Genomic DNA, 22,913 nt, shown 5'->3' with positions numbered 1-22,913 from the left:
ACCCACTTTCTCCTGGCCGTGCCTAACTGAGATCTGTTCTTTTAGTTCTCCTGGGCACAGAAGAGATGAGGAAAATTTCTGCCTTTGTTTTTGAGAGAACCATTGAGCATCCATCAGGTTATGCTCCAAGAAATTCTTTAGAGAAATCACATTCTCCTAGACACCCATTCCAAGAAATATTCCTTACCTTTTTCCTTGGTTCCTGGGCATTTATTATCCATTCATATACATGCTCAACCCCTGCCATCACTCTCATAAAGTTTGAAGTCTGTTTTTGCTAATTTGCCTGTGATCAAGAAAGACTATTCCAAGAAATGGTCTCTTTAACCAAGTTGAATTCTCTTTCATTCAACAGATATTTATTGAGCATCTACTGTGTTCTAGGCACTGTGATGAGAATACAGTAGAAAACAATATCAATAGAGCTCCTGCCCTCAAGGAGTTCCCTGCTTAGTGACAAGAAAAAAAGACAAGAAAACTGGAGGTGATTGATGATTGGTGATGTCTGAGCTGACATTTAAAGATAAAGAGGACTCAGAGCCTGGAGGCAAGGATTAGGGTTATGACTGTACTGTTTACAGTGATCCATGACCATTTGAAAGTAGGATTTTATTCCAAAAAGATTATATTAGATAGGACTACATCTGAGGATGGGTAATAAAAGATTCAAGTTATATTGATCTAACTATGTAGAAGTTTCCTTTTTCTCATTTAGCACAAACTTTGGGGCTAGGAAGCCCACAACTAGTATGATGTTGCTATCAGGAATCCAGGCTCCTTCTGCTTTTCAATTAGCATTCATCCTCATAATTATTACCTCCTGGCCTCAAAATGGCTGCTCAAGCCCCAGCATCACATCCAATTTCCAGGCAAAAAGAACCAGGCCTCAAGGGCAAAATGCAGTGTACAAACTGAGACTCCCTCCTTTAAAGAGCTTTCTAGGCTGTGTCACCCAGTAATTTCTTCTTATACCTTGTTAGCCATTGTCATATTACATGGCTGCCTGTCTGTGGGAGAGGCAAAGTGCATCACCACCATAAACAAAACACAGGTGCTCTTAAAAAGAAGATGAGATTAGATATTGAATAGGAAGCCAGCTGTTTTTGCAAGAGTAACAGAAACAATAAAAAACAATACCTTCATTTTTATATTGCATTCATATCCATTGGGATTCCCTGGTGGCTCAGATGGTAAAGTGTCTGCCCGCAATGTGGGAGACCCGGGTTCGATCCCTGGGTCAGGAAGATCCCCTGGAGAAGGAAATGGCAACCCACTCCAGTACTCTTGCCTAGAAAATTGCATGGATGGAGGAGCCTGGTGGGCTATAGTCCATGGGGTCGCAAAGAGTCGGACACGACTGAGCGACTTCACTTCACTTCACTTCTTCAGATCCATTAAGGCATCTTATCCTTTTGAAATGCAAGAAGTGAAAGGCAGACATCTTTCTTTTTAACAGAGACTTGGAGAAGCAATCTGACCTACCCAAGATCATCAGAAATACAATCCAGCACACTCTGAAGCCTCTATGTTATATACGATGCTACTTATGAGTTATGCTCTATACAGTAGGTCCTGGACATTCAAGATGAGCACGTCCCAGGACTCTGTGAAACTCTGTATTCAGGAAAAGACTGAGCAGGAGGAAAGAAGGGCCAGGGTGAGAACAGCAAAGCCTTTTGGAAATAGATACTGATCTGCCAGCCAGGCTCATCCACAATTATTAGTGGCTATTAATAACAACATTTACAACAACAGCTAAACACTCATACAGTCCTTTGTTCTTACAGGCATTATTTCATTCCACCTTCATAACAACACTGTGAGTTAAGCATGCTATTGTTGTCTTTACAAAGGAGGATACGGAAGTTCAGAGAGATTAAGCAACATGCCCAGTGTCACACAGCTCATTCCTGGCAGAGCTAGGGTTCAGACTCAAGCCTGTTTGATGACAGCATCTCAATTCCAAACCTAACTTCCTTTTTTATGCTCTTCACAGACTCTGACTCTCTTGCACACCAGAGAAAGGGAGTGGAATTCAAATTAGGACCTCCAAAGAATTATAGATGCCATGCTTTATCAAGGTTGTGTATCTCAGATCTAAACTGTAGAAGTGAAATCTGTACATCCTCAGGGTCTCCTGTAGTTAAAGCCTTTTAGCACTGTCAAAGATGAATGCAAATCTCTGATGCCAGTTTCCTGCTTGTGTGTGTGTGTTTAAGTCGCTTTAGTCGTGTCTGACTCTTGTGACCCCATGGACTGTAGCCTGCCAGGCTCCTCTGTCCATGGGATTCTCCAGGCAAGAATATTGGAGTGGCTTGCTATTTCCTCATCCAGGGGATCTTTCCAACCCAGGGATTGACCCATGTCTCTTCTGTCTCCTGCACTGGCAGACAAATTCTTTACCAGTAGCACCTGCAGTTGGTGTCATCCTGTAGATTTTCCTTAATCTTCTTCCTGTGAAGTGGAGTTTGTTGTAATTGCCAGGTTGTGGTTAATGTAACTATCTTTTTGAGCCAGTTCTATTAAGATTTGGGTCTTCAGTTACCAAAATGGATTTCCATCTTCTTAAATATGAACTAGAAGGAGAGGAATCTGAGGCTTCTATGGCATTCCAGAGCTTAGGCATGCAAAGAAGCCCTCGTGTTAAGACAAGTAATATGGTCTGGAATCATAGACCTCAAAGGTGGAAGAGATGCTGTGGTCCAGCCTCCACAGAACCAAGGAATTAAGGCATTATTAGCTCCATTTCAAAAATGAGATGACTGAGGCTCAGAGCTTCAATGAGATGCCCAGAATCCTGCAGCTAGTGTCAGAGCCTAATTCAGTTACTCCAGGGAGCAGGAGGAATGGAATAACTTTTCTTCTTACAGATCAGGAGTCTGTGTACACTGTTTTTAAAGAACTTCATGTCTGTCTATTGAGGCCTTTGGTTAGTCTCAGAGAGAATGACACAACCTATTCTGTCATGGGGACAGTTTTCAAAATTAACAGGAAAGATATCACTTCCCTTACCTCTGTCTGTGTGGTCAGGAAATTGACAGGTAAATTACCTTAAGTACATATTCTAAATATACATGGAGAGGTGGAGCTGGTTCCTATTAACATTCCTGTGCAACAATATCCAAAGACTCACTTTGAGCTCAGCTCTCTAGGCTCTGTTCCAAAGATGCTGATTTCAACCCGTGTCTTCCTCCAGTCAAGCTGGAGGACAGCTTCTGAGTATCTGCTTATTCACACAGTGGGCTCTGCATGTGCCATCTTCATGCCCTCTTCCAACACAGATCAGCTTCCAGCCCGGCTGCTCCCGGCCAGTGATGTAAATGTACCAGCTGCTTCCTGAGAACCAGTCGGCAGCCTGCAGGAGGGGGCAGGTCCCTTTCCCAGGCATCAGCCTGTCTGCTCTCAGCCTAACCCTCTCTCCAGCCTTGGTGGGGCCCTTCATTCTCATATCTCCCCATCTGAGAATCAGAGCACCTCACAGTCCCCTTACGAGCCTGTGATTTATCAACGCAGCTCCAGCCAAGGGCTCTGAGTCTGATTCTCCATGATCTGCTGATTGTGGGAACATGGCAAAGGTTGTTTAAAGGGGCGGGCTGGGCTGGGCCCCTGCCACTGACAGAGAGAAGGTGGCTGGTGGGGGGAGAAAAAGCTGCACCCTGATCGGAAAATGAAGGCGCTTCTGTTGCTGATCCTGCCTTGGCTCAGCCCTGCCAACTACGTTGACAATGTGGGCAATCTGCACTTCCTGTACTCAGAACTGTGAGTCCGCCTCTCACCGTGCCTGCCTGTGTCTGTGTCTCGGGGTGTCGGGGGTGGGACCGAGTCTGTCCTTGGGCCGGTATGTCGGTTTAGAGGGATAAATTCCACATCCACTAGATGCACTTGGACAAAACATCCTGCCAGTAGTTTGAAGTCGCGTGCTTAGCAGTCTGTGACTTAAAAGAGAAACACCATCTTACTAATGCAGTGCTTTCCCAACAAGGCATTTTTTCCCCTGCATCTGTGCCAACACTGCTTTCTTCCTTCCTTTTTTTTTTTTTTTTTTTTTGATACTCTGCTTTTTCTCAATAGCTGCTTCTTCACTTCCCTCCATAAATAGAACCAAAGGACCGTTAAGAACAGAAGCTGCATGTACAGACCTGAAGTCTCTACTGGACATTTCTAGTTATAAACAGATATCATCCTTTTTTGAGACAATCGGTCTCCAATCCTGAAAACACCAAGAGTGTCAGTATGCGGGCAAGATAGCCCTATATGTAAAAAATCTACACCCTTTTTGTTTTTATTTTTGATAATTTTTATGCATCAGAAAGCAGAAAGAACCCTGTAGTGAATACCTGTATTCCTATCACCTAGATATAATGATTAACATTTTGCCAATTTTGCCTCATTTGTTTTATTTTTTATGGAAGTGGTTTGGAGTACATTGCAGTCATCATAACATTTTACCTCTAAATATTTCATTATGCATCTCAAAAAAAAAAGACATTTTCCTCCATGACCTATGTTCATTTTGTAAGAGGAAATGACACACATCCCCAATCTTTACAGTAATATTTTTCAGGCTGTTTTTGTTAATAAGCTTTGAAAAAGGATTGCAGACTGATGTGAACAGCTTCTAGCAATCAGATGCAAAGTGCTGCTGTGTATGTCTCAGTGTTGGGAGTATTTACAAAAATGTAGTTCTCTTTACTCACTGGACAGGTGAAAATAGCAAGAGTTGCTTCTTTATAAATTAGAGTCTGGGTGAGGGGTAATTGAAAAGAGGGACTCTAAATAGAGTCCAGACATCAGACATCCCAGAATAGAAAAGCTTGACTGGTCAGATTTAAGTAGAGATCCTCACATGTTCAGATATAACCAGTGCCTCTGTTATAGTTAGGCAGACTGATCAATTTGCCCAGCGCAGTAGATGCTCAATAAATGCTCCAGAAGCAGAGAAGAGAATGAATGACCTGGGTCTATGAAGGACATTCATTTTGAGGACTCTTCATTTTAGGGTTTCCTGGTCCTATCTTATGGGAATGTAAACCTGGTCTACCTTGGATAAGAAGGTTCATAGAGAAAGTATCTGGCTTAAGCCTGAATAGTGAACATCTCTGGGGTAATAATGACATTGTGGAAGCTTGTCTAGAAAAACATATGATGGCAGATTTAATTGGGATTATGGAAAAGCCCCTTCCTGTCTCATGATGGATGCTGAAGCTATCTCTCAAATCTAGTGCCAGAAAGCGTTCCTCCCAACCCTTTTCACCTGCATCTCTCCACCCCCATCCCCCACCCCCATCCGCTATCCTTGTTATTTGCTGTATTAGTTTCCCAGGGCTGCTGCAACTAATTATATACAAGACAGCACATATTTAATCTCTCACAGTTCTGGGGGCTAGGAGCTTGAAATTAAGGTGGCAGTAGGGCCACACTCTGTGAGGGCTGTCGGAGAGAATCCTTCCTCACCTCTCCCAGCTTCTGGGGGCTCCAGGCATTCCTTGGCTGTGGCTGCCTCACTTCAGTCTCTTCCTCCATCTTCACATGGCCTCCTGCGGCGTGTGCTCTCCAGTTCTACATCTTCTTCCCCTCTTATAAGGATACGTGTCCCTGGATTCAGGACTCATCTGGATAATCCAGATGATCTTGAGAACCTTAGTGTAATTGCATCTGTAAGACTCCTTATCCAAATAGGGTCACATTCACAGGTTCTGGGTGGCATGTTTTTAGGGGCCACCATTCAGCCCATGTCAGGTGCTAATGAGGAACCTTTCCATTGAGGTACTTTCCATTGATAGCCTAATTAAATGCAAGCTCTTCATACTGGCTTACAGTTTTCTTTTCCACAATTGCATGAATCAAAGGCAACTTTTCTGAGTGAATTCAAGCTAGCCACCTTTTCTGAATGTGACGCAATCCAGGAGGCATGATACAATTAGAAATATCACGTTCCTGTACTGATTTGATAGAACTTTCTTGGAAGCTCCCAGTTCTGTGCAGCTGTTACCTGATGCTGCTAGTGATAATGAACTAATCAGTGAATTAAAGACATGTTTCAGGTGCTGGGGCTTCCCTGTAGTTCATGTACTGCGGCAGGTACTGGAAGGAATATATGGGCAATAAAAAATTAGTCACAGCACCTACCCGCAGGTAATGATCTAAGACATAAAGGGTTAAGTCTTTAGACAGTAGGTTAGGTAACCAGTTGAGAGGAGGAAGAGATTGTGCATTTCAGTGAAATTGATCAGGGAAAGTTTGGCAAGGAGATGGGGGCCTGAGCCGGCATTTGAAGTAATTAGGGAGGAATTAGGCAGAGTCAGAGATGCACAGAGAAATGTTTCAGGCAGAGTTTCAGAAAGGATAAGAGGTGGCTGTGGTTGTCAGCAAAGGTTAGAAAACAACTGAGAGCTGTGAATGGCACTGCTGGTTGGTTCTGCTCAGTATTCTTGGCACTGGGGCCACAGGGTGGTGAGATGCTACTGTCGGCCGCTGGGATCTCAAAGGTGGAGTGCATTAACCAGGCTTTTTCTGACACCCTCGTCTAGGCTTTGGTGTCCAGGCCTTGGGTAAAGCTTGCCCTGTGTCCTGAGCTTCCAACCACAAAACTGCTTCTGGATTTTCCTTTCTCTCTGACACCAAGACTCTCTCAGCCTGAGTCCTTTTCCCTAGCATCCCAGCTGGAAAACTGGAGTTAATCCAGTAAATGGATTCAAATTTAAGATGTGGTCCCCAAGGGTCTCAAACTCAAATGCCTAGAGGAACCAGGCAGGAGTTATCTAAACATGTGAATCATTCAGATCTAAGATTACAGGAAGACCTGAGGCCTCTGATCAACTGCTGAGAAAGTAGGTATACAAATAGGTATGCATATATATATAAAAACATGTATGAAAAGAAATTGAAAGTGAAGTCGCTCAGTCATGTCCGACTCTTTACAAACCCATGGACTATAGCCTACCACACTCCTCCGTCCATGGGATTTTCCAGGCAAGAGTACTGGAGTGGGTTGTCATTCCCTTCTCCAGGGGGATCTTCCTGACCCAGGGATCGAACCCGGGTCTCCTGCATTGTAGGCAGACGCTTTACCATCTGAGCCACCAGGGAAGTCCATACACATATATATGTATATATAAGGTCAGGGGAGTGTGTAATTTCCTCGGTTCTATCTCATCACAACAAAAATTTAAAGTGACAGACGTTAAAGCCCTCGGACAGGGCGTGTCACAGCTCTCAGCTCTCGGACAGACCATGTTCCTTGTCTTTTAGCCACTGCCATTCTGGACTCCTTTTTCCTATTCTAACTACCTAATATATAATATACATATTACGTATACAGGTTCGATCCCTGGGTTTAGAAGATTTCCTGGAGAAGGGAAAGGCTACCCACTCCAGTATTCTGGCCTAGAGAATTCCATGGACTGTATAATCCATGGTTCAGTTCAGTTCAGTCACTCAGTCATGTCTTACTCTTTGCTACCCCATGAACCGCAGTACACCAGGCCTCCCTGTCCATCACCAACTCCCGGAGTTCACCAAAACCCATGTCCATTGAGTCAGTGATGCCATCCAACCATCTCATCCTCTGTTGTCCCCTTCTCCTCCTGCCCTCAATCTTTCCCAGCATCAGGGTCTTTTCAAATGAGTCAGTTCTTCCCATCAGGTGGCCAAAATATTGGAGTTTCAGTTTCAACAGTGATCCTTCCAATGAACACCCAGGACTGATCTGCTTTAGGATGGACTGGTTGGATCTCCTTGCAGTCCAAGGGACTCTCAAGAGTCTTCTCCAACACCACAGTTCAAAAGCATCAATTCTTTGGCATTCAGTTTTCTTTATAGTCCATCTCTCATATCCATACATGACCACTGGAAAAACCATAGCCTTGACTAGATGGACCTTTGTTGACAAAGTAATGTCTCTGCTTTTTAATATGCTGTCTCAGTTCAGTTCAGTCATTCAGTTGTGTCCAACTCTTTGCAACCCCATGAATCACAGCATGCCAGGCCTCCCTATCCATCACCAACTCCCGGAATTCACTCAAACTCATGTCCATAGAGTTGGTGATGCCATCCAGCCATCTCATCCTCTGTCATCCCCTTTTCCTCCTGCCCCCAATCCCTCCCAGCATCTAGGTTGGTCATAACTTTCCTTCCATGGAGTAAGCATCTTTTAATTTCATGGCTGCAGTCATCATCTACAGTGCTTTTGGAGACCAGAAAAATAAAGTCGGCCACTGTTTCCACTGTTTCCCCATCTATTTCCCATGAAGTGATGGGACAGGATGCCATGATCTTAGTTTTCTGAATGTTGAGTTTTAAGCCAACTTTTTCACTCTCCTCTTTCACTTTCATCAAGAGGCTTTTTAGTTCTTCACTTTCTGCCATAGGGTGGTGTCATCTGCATATCTGAGGTTATTGATATTTCCCTGCAGTCTTGATTCCAGCATGTGCTTCTTCCAGTCCAGCATTTTGCATGATGCACTCTGCATATAAATTAAATAAGCAGGGTGACAATATACAGCCTTGACATACTCCTTTTCCTATTTGGAACCAGTCTGTTGTTCCCTGTCCAGTTCTAACTGTTGCTTCCTGACCTGCATATAGGTGTCTCAAGAGGCAGGTCAGGTGATTGGTATTCCCATCTCTTTAAGAATTTTCTACAGTTTATGGTGTCCACACAGTCAAAGGATTTGGCATAGTCAATAAAGCAGAAGTAGATTTTTTCTGGAACTCTCTTGCTTTTTCCGTGATCCATCGGATGTTGGCAATTTGATCTCTGGTTCCTCTTCCTTTTCTAAAACCAGCTTGAACATCTGGAAGTTCACGGTTCACCGTACTATTGAAGCCTGGCTTGGAGAATTTTAAGCATTACTTTACTGGCGTGTGAGATGAGTGCAATTGTGCGGTAGTTTGAGCATTCTTTGGCATTGCCTTTCTTTGGGATTGGAATGAAAACCGACCTTTTCTGGTCCTGTGGCCACTGTTGAGTTTTCCAAATTTGTTGGCATATTGAGTGCAGCACTTTCATAGCATCATCTTTTAGGATTTGAAGTAGCTCAACTGGAATTCTATCACCTCCACTAGCTTTGTTTGTAGTGATGCTTCCTAAGACCCACTTGACTTTGCATTCCAGGATGTCTGGCTCTAGGTGAGTGATCATACCATTGTGATTATCTGGGTAATGAAGATCTTTTTTATACAGTTCTTCTGTGTATTCTTGCCACCTCTTCTTAATATCTTCTGCTTCTGTTAGGTCCATTTCTGTCCTTTATCCAGCCCATCTTTGCGTGAAATGTTCCCTTGGTATCTCTAATTTCTTGAAGAGGTCTCTAGTCTTTCCCATTCTATTGTTTTCCTCTATTTCTTTTCATTGATTGCTGAGGAAGGCTTTCTTATCTCTCCTTGCTATTCTTTGGAACTCTGCATTCAAATGGGCATATCTTTCCTTTTCTCCTTTACTTTTCGCTTCCCTTCTTTTCACAGCTATTTGTAAGGCCTCCTCAGACAGCCATTTTGCCTTTTTGCATTTCTTTTTCTTGCAAAAGAAAAAGATGGTCTTGATTCCTGTTTCCTGTACAATGTCACAAACCTCCGTCCATAGTTCATCAGGCACTCTGTCTATCAGATCTAGTCCCTTAAATCTATTTCTCGCTACCACTTATAGTCATAAGGGATTTGATTTAGGTCATACCTGAATGGTCCAGTGGTTTTCTCCACTTTCTTCAATTTCAGTCTGAATTTGACAATAAGGAGTTCATGGTCTGAGCCACAGTCAGCTCCCAGTCTTGTTTTTGTTGACTGTATAGAGCTTCTCCATCTTTGGCTGCAAAGAATATAGTCAATCTGATTTCGGGTGTCGACCACCTGGTGATAATCCATGGATGAGGTCACAAAAGAGTCAGACAGGACAGAGTGACTTTCATTTTCATATATATATAAACATGTATATATATACATAACATATATATTATGTATAACATGCATAATATATAAAGTAAACATGTATACATATATCCTGGCTTGATGTTGTTTTAGTTGCTAAGTCATGTCCTATTCTTTTGTGACTGCATGGACTGTAGCCCACCAGGCTCCTCTGTCCATGGCAAGAATACTGGAGTGGGTTGCCGTTTCCTCCACCAGGGGATTTTCCCCACCCAGGGATCGAACCCATGTCACCTGCATTGGCAGGCAGGTTCTTTACCACTAAGCCACCAGGGAAGTCCATAGATACTGGCTAAAAGGCATTCAAATTCAACTTAACTCCAAATAAAAACACCTGTGTCCAATTCAGCAGACGCTTCTGCCTGCCTGGTTTGGCCTTGAGGGCCAAGAGTTTATGACCCTAGGCAGCTCCTTCTTTAAACATTTCCATCAGCACCTGTTGACATGACCCAGAGGAGAGTGAATTCCGTAGAAGAAGCCTAAAACCAGAGTGTTTAGTATAAAGGAGTCCCAGTCAGAGATTAGGGGGCAGGGAGCCGAGGATTGCTCTTGAGGTCTACAGAAAGCCTGCCAAAAGGATCAAGGGCAGTGCTTTCTTTCATAAGCCCTCACCTCCAGACTTCTATGAACTCTTTCTGAACTTTCTAGATGCCCAAGCAAATTGAAGAAATAGACTTTGAGTTTCACACACATGAGCACGGATCCAGCGTTATAGCCTTTCTGGGTCTATTTACAGCTTCATGCATGTCCAGACTTATAGGTGAAGTCCTTGGAGCAGCAAGGGTTCTGAGGACCACCTACATAACAACTGAGGGCTGATTTTTTTTTTTTAATGCAGATGTTCAGGCTCTAAATCACTTCCCTAAAACAAAAGTCTTGGGTGGAGAGCATCCATTTTCATTCTCAAGTTCCCCTTGATTCTTATGAGGCCCATCCTATTTTCATTCTTAACAAAAAACTCCGCAAGTGATCCTTATGGGCATTACAGTTTAAGAACCCTTAGTTCCAGCTCAGGTGTCCACTCACCCTGACATCCTGTGGAAAGTTGTCTCTCTGTCCCTCTGCATTCCTCTGTGGTGTATCCTGTACAGCGTTCCCATCCATTCTGCTCTGCCTGCTGAGTCCTAAGGAGGAGGGTTGGTTGAGAGTTGTTTATTTCTTGCACCCAGTGTCTGCACAGTACAGGCTTAAATTGAACTAAATGAAATGAATTCATCTCGTGTCTTGGCCGCTTCCACGACAAGTTGTCTGTATATCAGGTTTTGCAGAAAGCAGCACTGGGCCTGAGTAACTGAAACGGCTGCTGCTGCTCAGGTTAATAAATCTCCTGTGGCTTTTGTAATATTTCTTTAAATATTTTGTTTAGCAAAAATCCCAAGGAGAAACTTTAGAGTTGGGGGTGGTGAAATGATGAAATGAATTTTACGATACACTCCCAACTCACAAAAGCTATTTACAGAAAATTGAAAGTTTTGTCATGTTTCCCCAACCATTCAAATTCTGTCTCCTATTGTGCCTGAAAACAGTTCTGACTTTGTGTCATATTTTGGTGGAAACTGTGTTTATGCTTGTGGTATAGAGTCGGAGCGAATTCCCTGAATCTGGAGCCCTTTTCTTCAAAGCAGGTAACTGTCCTTTGTTTGAAAGATGAAAGTATCAATAAGGCAGCCAGGCACTGTCAGCCAGTGGGGGATAACTGGTCCCTAAAACTGGTGCTATGCTATGGCCATGTGGCTTCTCAGGTTGTCAGGAAATGCCGGCTGTCGTTCTCACTTACAGTCAAATATTCTTGGTTTGGAACTGGCATCACTAGAAACAGAATCCATGGCCATATCTGGCGGGAGAAATTGCACTCTTTCCTGACCCCTGCAGAGAGAGTAGCTCTAAACAGGGATGATTTATTCCCCCTGGAGTTTTGTGCTTGGGAAATTAAAATGCATGACTCCAGTTTTGCAACCTGAATCATTTAAGGCTGTGGAAGGATGTCTCTGGAGAAGCTGCCAAGAACAGCAGTTCTGAGGCGGCCCTGTGTGTGTCCTTCTGGGAAGTGGGATAGGGCCTGGGAGTCAGAGACGCAGAACACCCACTGCATGTCTCGGGTCCAAGGAGCCCAGCCACCCTCTGCTCCCCTAGCAGAACTTCCTTGAGCCAACTTGCAAAACACACCTCGGACAAATTGCAGTCTTCATTGGGGTTCACAGACCAATAAGAGCCTTAAATCACACCCCGCTGGGCATTCTGGGCTTTCAAGGGTTTCAAGATGGTTTGCCCTGGTCCAACTTCTCCATTTCCCCTTCTTTAGAGAAAGGTCATGTGGTAGCACTGGCTTCCTCCCTGCTGGCTTCAGCCAGACTTGGCCATGAGCTACACAGCCCGGGGAAGCATCTTTTCCAAAGGCTTTGTACTAAGCAGAGGTCCACACAAGGCACGTCGAGACGATTGCTGTTGGACTCTTCTTCGTGTGAATGAGGAGGAAGAGGGTTGAGGGAGAGGAGGGCAGTAGAATGACCTCAGCATCCTTTTCCTCCTCACTTCATTTGCACTGTGTTAACGACTCCCAGCACTTTCCAAGTTTAAACCAACAAAGTGAACTCCATGGGTTTGCCAGGAGATTCTTTCCAAGTTAAGTCTCAAAGAAATTATTTCTTTTTCATCAAAATTGAAAAGGGGGGAAAAAAAACCTGCTGATCTCTGGATTTTTCTCATCCTCTGTTTTGAGACTCCAAGGTCAAGTTTAGATTAGGATTTAGAAGGAAGGACATAGCATTCACAGAGGAAATGGGGTGAGGTGGAGAAATCCTACTCCACTAGAGAGGAGCAAGGTCCATTCTGGGGGAGTAGAGCCAGAGTCCATCTGTGTTCAGTGACTCTCAATGTCTTCCAAAGCATTGCAGCTCAGCACATGTCTAATAGGGCATTTCCCCCTTAAATCTACAGCTTGTGTATCTGGAAGGAAATTGAAGCTGCGTGTTCCCAATTCATTATACTCAACTCATCAAAATGGTGCTCTGTAATGATGCTTTGTCCAAAGAGCATAGTGATCCTGTTTAATGGTCTTTTTTTTTTTTTTTTTTCTCCTTGAGAATCAGCAAGTTCTCTTTTGCCAGTAGAAAAGCAACATCAGTCCCAAATTATTTACATCCTGATCTAAAATGCCAAACTCAGGGGCCTCAAGGTACCACTCTAGTGCTCGGTAAATTGTTTGCTTTTCTTGATGTCACCTAACTATGTCAGGTTGATGAAAGACAGTGGGGATTTTTTTAAAATATCGGGCCTCACTGATTTCTTCATGTTTGGTTGATTTTTGTTGTAAAATTCTTAGCTTTTATAATGAAAATCTCAGTGTAAAAGTAGAGTATAAGGAATCCCCATGTACATTAACACCAGTCTCCAATAATTAACAATTCATGGCTATCTTTTTTCATCTATAGTATCTTTTGAAGCAAATCTCAAACATCATAGTTCATCTGCAGATGTCTTAGTGTTTATCTCTGAAGGATACAGGTTCTTAAGAAATGTAGCTATAACATTAATATCACACAAAACAACCATAATCCCTTAAAATCAAAATGCAATCAGTTTAAATATGCAATCAGTTCAGCATTTCCCTGTTGACTTGGCAAACTCCAAATACCAGGTTAGTAGCTAGAAAAAAATACAGCAATTATTTAATTTACTGTAAAGTTGAGGGAAATGTAAAGAAGACAATTTTTACATTCAAAACGTGGAACAGTCTTATGAATTCAACCAAGATAGGTGTTTTTGATGACTTTGTCACCCAGAAGCTTTAAGAGGGGAAACTTAAAGAGGATTGGGCAGTATCTTCTCTTTAAAGTGATAGTCTCCCAACTTTTTTCATCACAGTGTTAGTCACTCAGCCATGTCCTACTCTTTGCAACCCCATGGACTGTAGCCCACCAGGCTCCTCTGTCCATGGGATTTCCCAGACAAGAATACTGGAGAGGGTTGCCATTCCCTTCTCCAGGGGATCTTCCCAACCCAGGAATCAAACCCAGGTCTTCTGCATTGCAGGCAGATTCTTTACTGTGTAAGCCACCAGGGAAGCCCTTTTTCCATCACAGACCTATAGCAATACATTCCAGGCAAGAACACTGGAGTGGGTAGCCATTCCATTCTTCACGGGATCTTCCCCACCCAGAGGTTGAACCAAGTCTCCTGTATTGCAGGCAGGTTCTCTACCATCTGAACTATCAGGGAAGCCCTTACCTATCCTGTGTTGTGTTGTGCTAAGTCGCTTCAGATGTGTCCAACTCTTTGTGACCCTAAAAAACCCTGACAGGCTCCTCTCTCCATGGGATTCTCCAGGCAAGAATAGTGGAATAGGTTGCCATTTCTTTCTTCAGGGGATCTTCCTGACCCAGGGATCAAACCCACATCTCTTATATCTTCTCCATATGTATGATATATTTACAAATTATATACATGTATTAATGTGTTATATCCATTATCAGACATATAAAAATGCTGTTAAAGGATCAGAAAATTCTGCATAAGAGCTCTATTATAGTCCCCCACATTCCTCACGGGTATCATCACTTTGGCGACTACCGCGGAGGAATGGCAGGCTCTCAGGACTGGTTGGCATCAGAACACAACCCCTTCATTAAAGTAAACAGGGGAAATTTCCCACTGCCAGTCTGTGGGATTGGCCTTGGAAGGAATAGGGCAGGAAATGGCCCGTTTCTGCAAGCCAACGAAAACTCACAGACCAAACAGCCAGACAACTTTTCTCCTAGTTATTTCCCCATTTTCAGTCATCATTACTTCTTCTGCGTGGCCCATGTGGACCCTACTCTCTTCCAGCTTCCTCTATCCTGAACAACACCTGCTTTCATAAACACTGGGTCTGGTAGCATTGGGGGGCGGGGGTGGTCCAGGGTTGTGAAGCCTGAAGCATTTAGAGGAGTCCTCTTAAAAAAAAAAACAGGATCATGAATTCATACTGGCTAGGTCCCTGGTGAGGTCTTGGAAGGACTCATGCGTGCCTTGAGCTGGAATCATCAGTCTTAACAGTAACAACTGCCCCCCACCCCCCTCCCATGCGTGAGCACTGAAATACCAGCTGTGTGTCTGTATCCCCTTTCCCTCCCTATTTCTCACTTTTAGTTCCCTATAGAACAAGCTCTGGGAATGCCGGTGCCTCTCTAAGCCCACTCCTGTGTTTTAACTCCCACATATCCAGAGCTAGAAGTCTTCCTGACTGTTCTGTAGGCCAAGGAAGTACCTGTGGCCCTTTTCCACCATCTTCCTTCATTATCAGTTCTACCCAGAAGAGTCAGGGAGAGGCCTGGGCCCCAAGACCTTTGTCACCCTGAGAACTGTGATGAAGTGCCCACCACTGAAAAGTTGGAGGTGAGGTAACTTGGTGATTAAAGGCACACACGCTGCAGTCAGGTTGACTCAGCTTCCTATTCAGTCTCTGCCAGCTGGGCAAACTTAGACAAGTTACTTAGCCTCTCTGAGCTTTTCTCCTCTATAAATGAGGGTAGTGACACCTATCTCACAGATTGCGAATATTGAGTGCAATTATATAAAGCGTTTACTACAGTTCCTGGTACCTAGCAAACCATTATAGAGAAGGAAATGGCACCCCATTCCAGTACTCTTGCCTGGAAAATCCCATGGATGGAGGAGCCTGGTGGGCCACAGTCCATGGGGTCGCGAAGAGTCAGGCACGACTGAGAGACTTCACTTTCTCTTTTCACTTTCCTGCATTGGAGAAGGAAACAGCAACCTACTCCAGTGTTCTTGCCTGGAGAATCCTAGGAACAGCGGAGCCTGGTGGGCTGCCATCTATGGGGTCGCACAGAGTCGAACACGACTGAAGCGACTTAGCAGCAGCAGCTGCAGCAGCAAACCCTTAAGTTATGGATTTTATTAGTAGTAATAACAGTAGTTATAAGAACTTCTCATCAATTTTAAGATAATTCTTCATGTAAGAGCCACCCTTGTCTTCTAATGGCACTGTACAAAGATAAGGGTAGTGCTTTTTTTTTCCTATTTCTGTAAAATAATGGTGTACCTACAGTAGATGAAATCTTTAATGAAATTTGATAATAGCTAAATTTCATCCAGGATTAGCAGGGATGGGCTGAGATCAAGAAAGTGGAGTTACTGAAAGTGTACATTCCCTCCTTTCTTCCCTCCCTCTCTGAAGGCTTAGCTCAGACAGGGATGACTAGTGTCTCTGGGAAAACCTGGGGAAACGCTAAGCCATTTGTCAGTGGACAAGGGCCCCGCCTCCCACACAGCTCTGTAGGTCCTTGTCTCTGAACTGACTCCCGTGCTTCCTCCTCCCCAGTCATTCCTCCCCACTTGGCTCCTTGTCTTGTAACCTTGACACTGCAGTTCCTACTTCTCCTTTCCTCTTTCCTACCCTTCTTTCCCCTTTCCTAATTTGCAGAGGAAGACTCGATCCAGCATGGTTCTTGGCTGAGGAGTCTGTGGCCCAAAGTCATATTTTTTTTCCTAGCCAAAGGGGGCTGTGGAGATGATCCAACCCAGTCTGCCCACTTTGTAGAAGAACATGAGGTATAGGAATTCACCCAGATAACTCAGTCCTACCAGTGACAAGCTACGTGACCTCAAACATGATGCTTTGGGGGAAACAATGCATTCATTATTTTAATTTTTCCTCAGGAAACAGTAAAGCTGGAGTTAGTTGTTAAAATTGGACAAAGCAATGGCATAGATGTGATAAAAATGATACATGTGACATCATCTTTAAGGAGTGAGTGACTTCTGAGGGTATATGACCACCCAGGCGTACTCAGCATCGTTGTGGGACTTCCTTGATCAGTTTTGGACAAATGCAACCTAAGGTCCTTAGGTCAAGAATAAAGCTTAGCTTAGGTTAAGCTAAATATAAAGCTTCACATTGGAATATGGCATTCCAAGGATTTTCATATAATCCCAAGGGTCTCATATACAAGGGATGGCAGCAGAGAGACAGGGTGGAGCCCGATCACAAAGCAGTCACAAGCTTCAGCTTGTAGAGATTAAAACCATGGCTTCAGAAGGTACTCACATCTGAATTCAGGTTCTGACCTGTCACTTACCAGCTGTGTAACCTTGGATAGATTACTTAAGCTCAGCTAGGCCCCAAGTTTCTCATCCTTAAATCAGAGGTTTTAATGATAAGTACCTAACCCCTGGGTTAAAAATTAAATATACGCATGAAGCGCTTAGTAGATGCTTGGAGCATTCCAAGGACACTATAAACATTTTCCATGGTGATGACAACCTAGCTCATTTGAACCTCATAGCAAATGTAGTGACTCCCCGTCTTATTGATGAGAAAACTAAGCTTCACTGAGGTTAAGGAGGTTCCCCTAGAATACAGGCATCCTGATTCAAGGACCGAGGCTGCTTTTCTACTGCATCTCTCTTTGTTGCCGTGGAGATGGCATCACTGAAATGCATCTTGGGTTGCTCCAGGCCTTTACAATTCATTAGCACCAGGTTGGGGAACTGAGATGGATTCGGAACCCCAAAAGTCAATTGCTTTGTAGATGACACATTTCTGAGTGAGATATTTGGGTAGTTCTCTGGCAAGTTGTGCTGAAGACAGAGCTTTCCCGCACACACAACTATTTTTGCCACTGGAGTAGGCATAAGAGGGCAGACTACAAGTGGTCCCAAAGACGTTCTTTAAAATGGTCAGCCAAAAATGGTTTTGGGCCCCATAAGTTAATTGATGATAGATTGAAGAGGATCAAAGGGATTCTGTTGCAAATGCATCTGAAATAACCCTTCCCTCCAAGGTGCTGCTGCAGTTTTTGTAGAAAAACATCTGGGCACCATCAAAAGTGGAAGTCCGTTCCATCCTCGCTCCCTCTATGAGACAAACCCTGTGCAGGTCGTATAGCATTATGGTCAGGAGTGTGGGCTCCAGAAAGCCAAACCGACCCTGGTCCTGTCATTCACTATATATGGAGGCTTCAGGCAGCTAACCTAACCTCCAAGATTATCCTCTGGAGTGAGTGGGGACTACAGACCCAGCAACATGCCTGCCACATGAGCATTCACAACCAATGGTAGCTCTTACGCTTCGGGCTTTGCTACTCTACAACGCAACTTCCTTTCTTCACTCTATGCACATTTTTCTCTTTTCGAAAGAGGAGTGGTGGTGGTGTCTGATTACTGAAGGCTCCTTGCTGATGAGATATCCCTCTTACGGTCTCGTTGGATGCTAGTCAGGACAGCAGCCCAACCCCATCAGGGAATTATATTTCCTTTAACATCATGAAAGAATGACTCAACCCCTGAGAGGTACTGATTCTCCAAGAAAAGCCCCCAGACACTTATAGTCAGCTTCCAAGAATTAAATACTCCAAGTGGCAACTAGACAGGAATGGTGTCTAGGGCTCAAATACAGGACTGGGGAGGGTAAAGGAGAGGAAGAGAACGTGTGTTTTTAACTCAGCATCATTTCCTTATGAAAGAACCAACAACTTAGATTATTCTGTGGAGAAAGGAGTCAGTTTGTTTGTTTAATCCCTCTTCAGTTTCTTGGCATCAGTAAAGAAAGCATCAGGGCAATGAATTGACTTTTTTCACCTGAATTTTCTTCGTTTCTCTGCACATCCATCTATCCCCTCCTCCTTTCTTGGTGTTGTTGACAGAGTTGGGTCAAGCCATGTGGACATCCAAGGAGTCCAGTGGTTTGGTTCTCCTTCAGATTCTTTATTTAACACTTAACAAAAGCAGGGAATTTCTGTTAATAAAAACAGTACCTTACAGAAACTGTCTGCTCGGTCCAGTAGACATAAATTAATATTCTGGACAAATCTAACAAGACATTTCCTATTCCTCTGTTCAGCATTTTGTTTTATAAGTGTGATTTTTTTTTCCAAACTAGGTACCTTTAATAGATTAATTAGTGTGCATTTAGGTAATAAAAAGAAAGCATTTGTTCCTGAGAAGCGTATAATTTAGTAACAAATATTTATTGAGTACCTGTGAAGTATCAGCCATGTTTGAGACCAGAGACTCTGTAGTAAACATAGATTCCAGCGAGAGGGCAGAAAGCAAGCAAAAAACAAAGTCATCATAGCTGGTAACCTCCACTTGTTTTCCACTGAAAATGGTATACTTGTCCCTGGACCCTCCTCACGGTGGCTTCTCAGAGGCTGTGAGCCTCTGGATGCCCTGCACCAACGCAGCACGGTTAGAAGCTCTGCGAAAGATGCAGACTGAAGGCTGAAGGGACGGTGGCTGCAGACCAAGCGCTCCTTTCCCCACCACCTAGTTTCCCCTTTAATTTTTTTTTTTTACCATTTTAACTTGTTGTTTTGTATTGGAATATAGCCAATTAACAATGTTGTGATAGTTTAGGTGGATAGGAAAGGGACTCAACCATACAAATGCATGGATCCATTCTCCTGAAAGCTCTTCCTCCATCCAGGCTGCCACATTACACTGAGCAGAGTTCCCTGTGCTATATGGTAGGACCTTGTTCTCACATCCCCATTCTTAATCAGTATGAATTCATGTTAAATATTCTCATCCCTAAACTATGTTGTTTTCTAAATTTATCCAGCCTGTTTGTATCTGTTTCCAATGGATCCTCTCTTTGCAGATGTGTCTATGTCTAACCTAGTTTATTTTTTTTTTCTTGCTCCTCTCATATTTTCCATGGCTCTCCCCACCAGAGTATCATCCATAAATTTTGTGACACCCCATCCTGGGTCATCTGTCAGGGTACTAACTGAGACTGATGTGGTGGCAGCTTGTTAAGACATCTTCTGAAACATGTCCCTATGACTGGGCTTAATACCATGTTTGTTTGAGATTTCTGTCCATTTTCAGCCTCCCTTCTGAATCTTTAGGTTAATGGTGAAATCTTGACTGAGACACTGCATGTTCATGCACCTTAATGTCCCCCTCCTCATCCCTTTACATTCTTAACTACAAGAATGTGTCAAAGTCGTCAAGATAATCTCAAGTTCATCTGCAGTTATCTAAATGCAGACATTGTTTTATTCACCTCTGCTATTCTGAACCTCCCTAAATTTTACCTCCCTAGTGTTTATTCTGGCCTTCCCAGGTGACTTGGTGATAAAGAATCTGCCAGCAACGCATGAGACCCAGGTTCAATCCCTGGGTCGGGAAGATCCCCTGGAAAAGGGGATCCCACTCCGATATTCTTGCCTGGGAAATCCCAGGGAAAGCCTGGAGGGCTAGAGTCCATGGGGTCACAAAGAGTCGGACATGACTTCGTGGCTGAATAACAACAGCGTTTATTCCACAGCTTTTAACACCAGCAATTGCATATATTATATGCTAATTTTTCCCTACCCTTTCCTTCTGTTTTCTTTCTACATTACTGCCACATGTTGTTGGTCTTTTTCCAAGCTTCTGACATTCCCCCTGTGTGCAAGGTAATTTTTCAGAAATAATTGTTCATCTTCACTGCACCATTGTTCAGTAAGCATATTAGTCAAATTCTTTTATTCCCTGGAGCTGTATGTCTTCTGGAGCAGCTGATTTATGTGTGTGTGTGTGTGTGTGTTTGCCAAATATTCCTTTACCTAATTTTTTCTTGTCCAAACTACTCTGCCTAAGTTTAATTCTTCAAATTTTTATTTATACTTATTTGTACTTATAAAGATATCTTTAAGGAGTTTAGCATTTCATGTGTTAACATTTTCATTTCAGTGTTTGCCTCTTTTAAAAACTTAGATCTGTGTTCTTTCAAGCTTCTTGGCCTATTTTTTTTATGACTACTCAGAGTGAGCTTACAGATTTTAAAGCTATTGCTAAGTATTAAATCCTCCTGTTTCAACTCATATGTATTCTTCTCTGAGTTTAACAAAGTCCCTTGTCTGGGCATTTTACTGTTCTTAAGTATTAAAAACTGTTTAGTGATTCTAAGAGTTTCTGACATAGGACTGAATAGATGTCCTCTTTTTCCATTTGATGTAAATAGTTAGAGACTGGAGTTAAGGAATTATGAACTGTGGATTTCTTTCAGAAAATAAGGCAATGGAATATGCTGATCAGCGTCTTAGAACCCACCAAGTCTCATCTTCCCAAAGGGCAGAATTTTCCACTATGTAAATAGTTTGGCACTAATTATTCACTCTTTCCCTCCGAGAAATCATTTTATTCAACCCAGCCTCTTTTTTTTACCATGACCTTGCCAAGTCATCATGCTCGTACAGAGCATTTTGCTGAAGCTTATTCTGTGTCCTGATTTGGTTGATACCTCCACCCACCCACTGGAGAATCCTCAAGTCATAGAACACATTCCTGCCAGTTATTTTTAGAGTCTAGTCCAACGCCCTTATTTTACTAAAGACAAATGTTTGACCCCAATAAGCGAGGACACAAATCTGTAAGGACTCTTTGCCAGTGATGACTCCAACAGAAAACTCTGTTTCTGATGCAATAACCCTTCTTAATGAGCTTTGCCAGCTGGTGTGGCACTTGACTTGGAGGCTGTGTTGGAGAACGTTTAAGTGAGGCCCCATTGTCATTTGAAGCTGTTGGCAAAAACAGTGGCTGTGCTGTTTTATTGTATTCAAATGCATTAGATTTGGTATTGATTAGTAGCCTGAGCAAAAAAAGAATTGGAACAAACCCAAATACTAAATTCCCAGTTTTAACCGTGCAGCCAAATCAAAACCTTTGTTGCAAGGACTGCAGAAATTATTACTAACTGCTGCTAGGGGTAGAAGAGGAAGCAGCCTGGTCATGGTGAGTCCCCTACAAGCAGCTGTTGTCACTGTCCTCAGAAAGCAAACTTTTCATCTTAAAATAAGCAGTAAACAACGTCTTTGATAGTATCAATTTTATATAGATAACAGAAGTCCTGGTGTTTGGAGACTTATGTATACATACACGCAAAAGGGATCAGAGCGGGGGTTAAAGCAAACAGGTTAGAGCTGAATCACTGTCTAAAAATTAAAGACTTTGTGTGAATCATGATCCTGCTACTAGAAGAAAAATGTCAGTTCTAAAATATTACTTACCGAACCCAGAACTAACCACCCCCACACTCCAGGGCCACTTTCACCTGAGAGATATGCATTCTGCCTATGGGATGTGTATCTCTCTAAATAAACTTGCTTTCACTTAAGAAATTTTTTTTCTTTTAATAAAATGTTACCTACCAAGGTTCTAAAATCTTATGCTTAGATGATTCATTTTAAAAGGAGGAACTAAGGACCATGTGAGCATTTATCAGCCCAGACATAACTCAGTGGGTAAATATCTCTATATGTCTTATGGACAGGAGGTAAAATAATGTTCCCTCTTCTTGAGACTCTGATTAGAGCACCAGAAGGGTAGGACATATTGCTGGGGACCTTCTGGGAAGGAGATAGCGGACATTCTCTAGCTCAGATCTAGCCTTGGGCAGCTTCACTTGGCAGAGGGCCCTTGTGGTCCCATTCCTGCCAGAGAGAGCCCTTAACTCATGTGGGCTTCTTTGAGAAGTGGGATATGGCTGATCCAGTTTTAGTGAGGAAATCTATCTTATTTAAAGTAGAAAAAAAAATGCAAACAGATTAAGGCCTTGGAACTGACCCCATTTTCAGTGGAACCGAGTTGATTTCATGCTCTTTCTGGAGCCCCTTCAGCCAGGCAGCTCTCCAGGAGTCCGTCAAGTAAACGTGCAGAAGTGTCAGTCAGCTGTTTGGCTTACTTCCTCTGATTGCTTCCAGAAGGGGTAGAACATGTTGTCCCTACTGAGGGTCTTCTGTTACCCCCGCTCCCTCCCTCCCTCCCTCTCTCTCTTTCCCCCTTCCCCCAAAAGGGCCCTTGTTCCCGTGTGTTCATGTTCGGCCTTTCCTGACCACATGAAGATCATAAGACTGGTTGCTAATGACACCTGCATTGTGACTCTTGTGTCATGTCCCTAGTGACCTGTACACCTGTAAATCTGAAAGTTCTTTCAGTCACAGCTTTTGAATCACAGATGAATTCAGCAAGAATCAGGAACAAAGCTTTCTGCCCGCAGAAAG

General features: G+C 43.2%; 1 protein-coding gene and 1 non-coding gene across 4 annotated transcripts in view; one reads left to right on the top strand and one right to left on the bottom strand.

Annotated features, from left to right (window-relative positions):
- The window catches only part of LNX1 (ligand of numb-protein X 1), a 189,412-nt gene that overhangs the window by 81,743 nt on the left and 84,756 nt on the right, over positions 1 to 22,913 (top strand). The window contains exon 1 of one of the 3 annotated variants that reach the window (XM_052641811.1): positions 3,668 to 3,759. The exons of the other annotated variants lie outside the window; for them this stretch is intronic. Coding sequence (XP_052497771.1) covers positions 3,668 to 3,759 — 92 coding nt within the window. Of the gene's footprint in view, positions 1 to 3,667; positions 3,760 to 22,913 lie in introns of those variants that run through there. 3 annotated transcript variants of the gene reach the window in all.
- TRNAC-ACA (transfer RNA cysteine (anticodon ACA)) lies at positions 7,017 to 7,089 on the bottom strand. The gene has a single exon. It is a non-coding gene; the product is annotated as a tRNA-Cys (tRNA).

This window comes from Budorcas taxicolor, chromosome 6 (genome assembly GCF_023091745.1).
Source record: "Budorcas taxicolor isolate Tak-1 chromosome 6, Takin1.1, whole genome shotgun sequence".
Lineage (NCBI taxonomy): Eukaryota > Metazoa > Chordata > Mammalia > Artiodactyla > Bovidae > Budorcas > Budorcas taxicolor.
The sequence above is the reverse complement of the archived record's forward strand: the minus strand, read 5'-3'. Positions and strand labels throughout refer to the sequence as shown.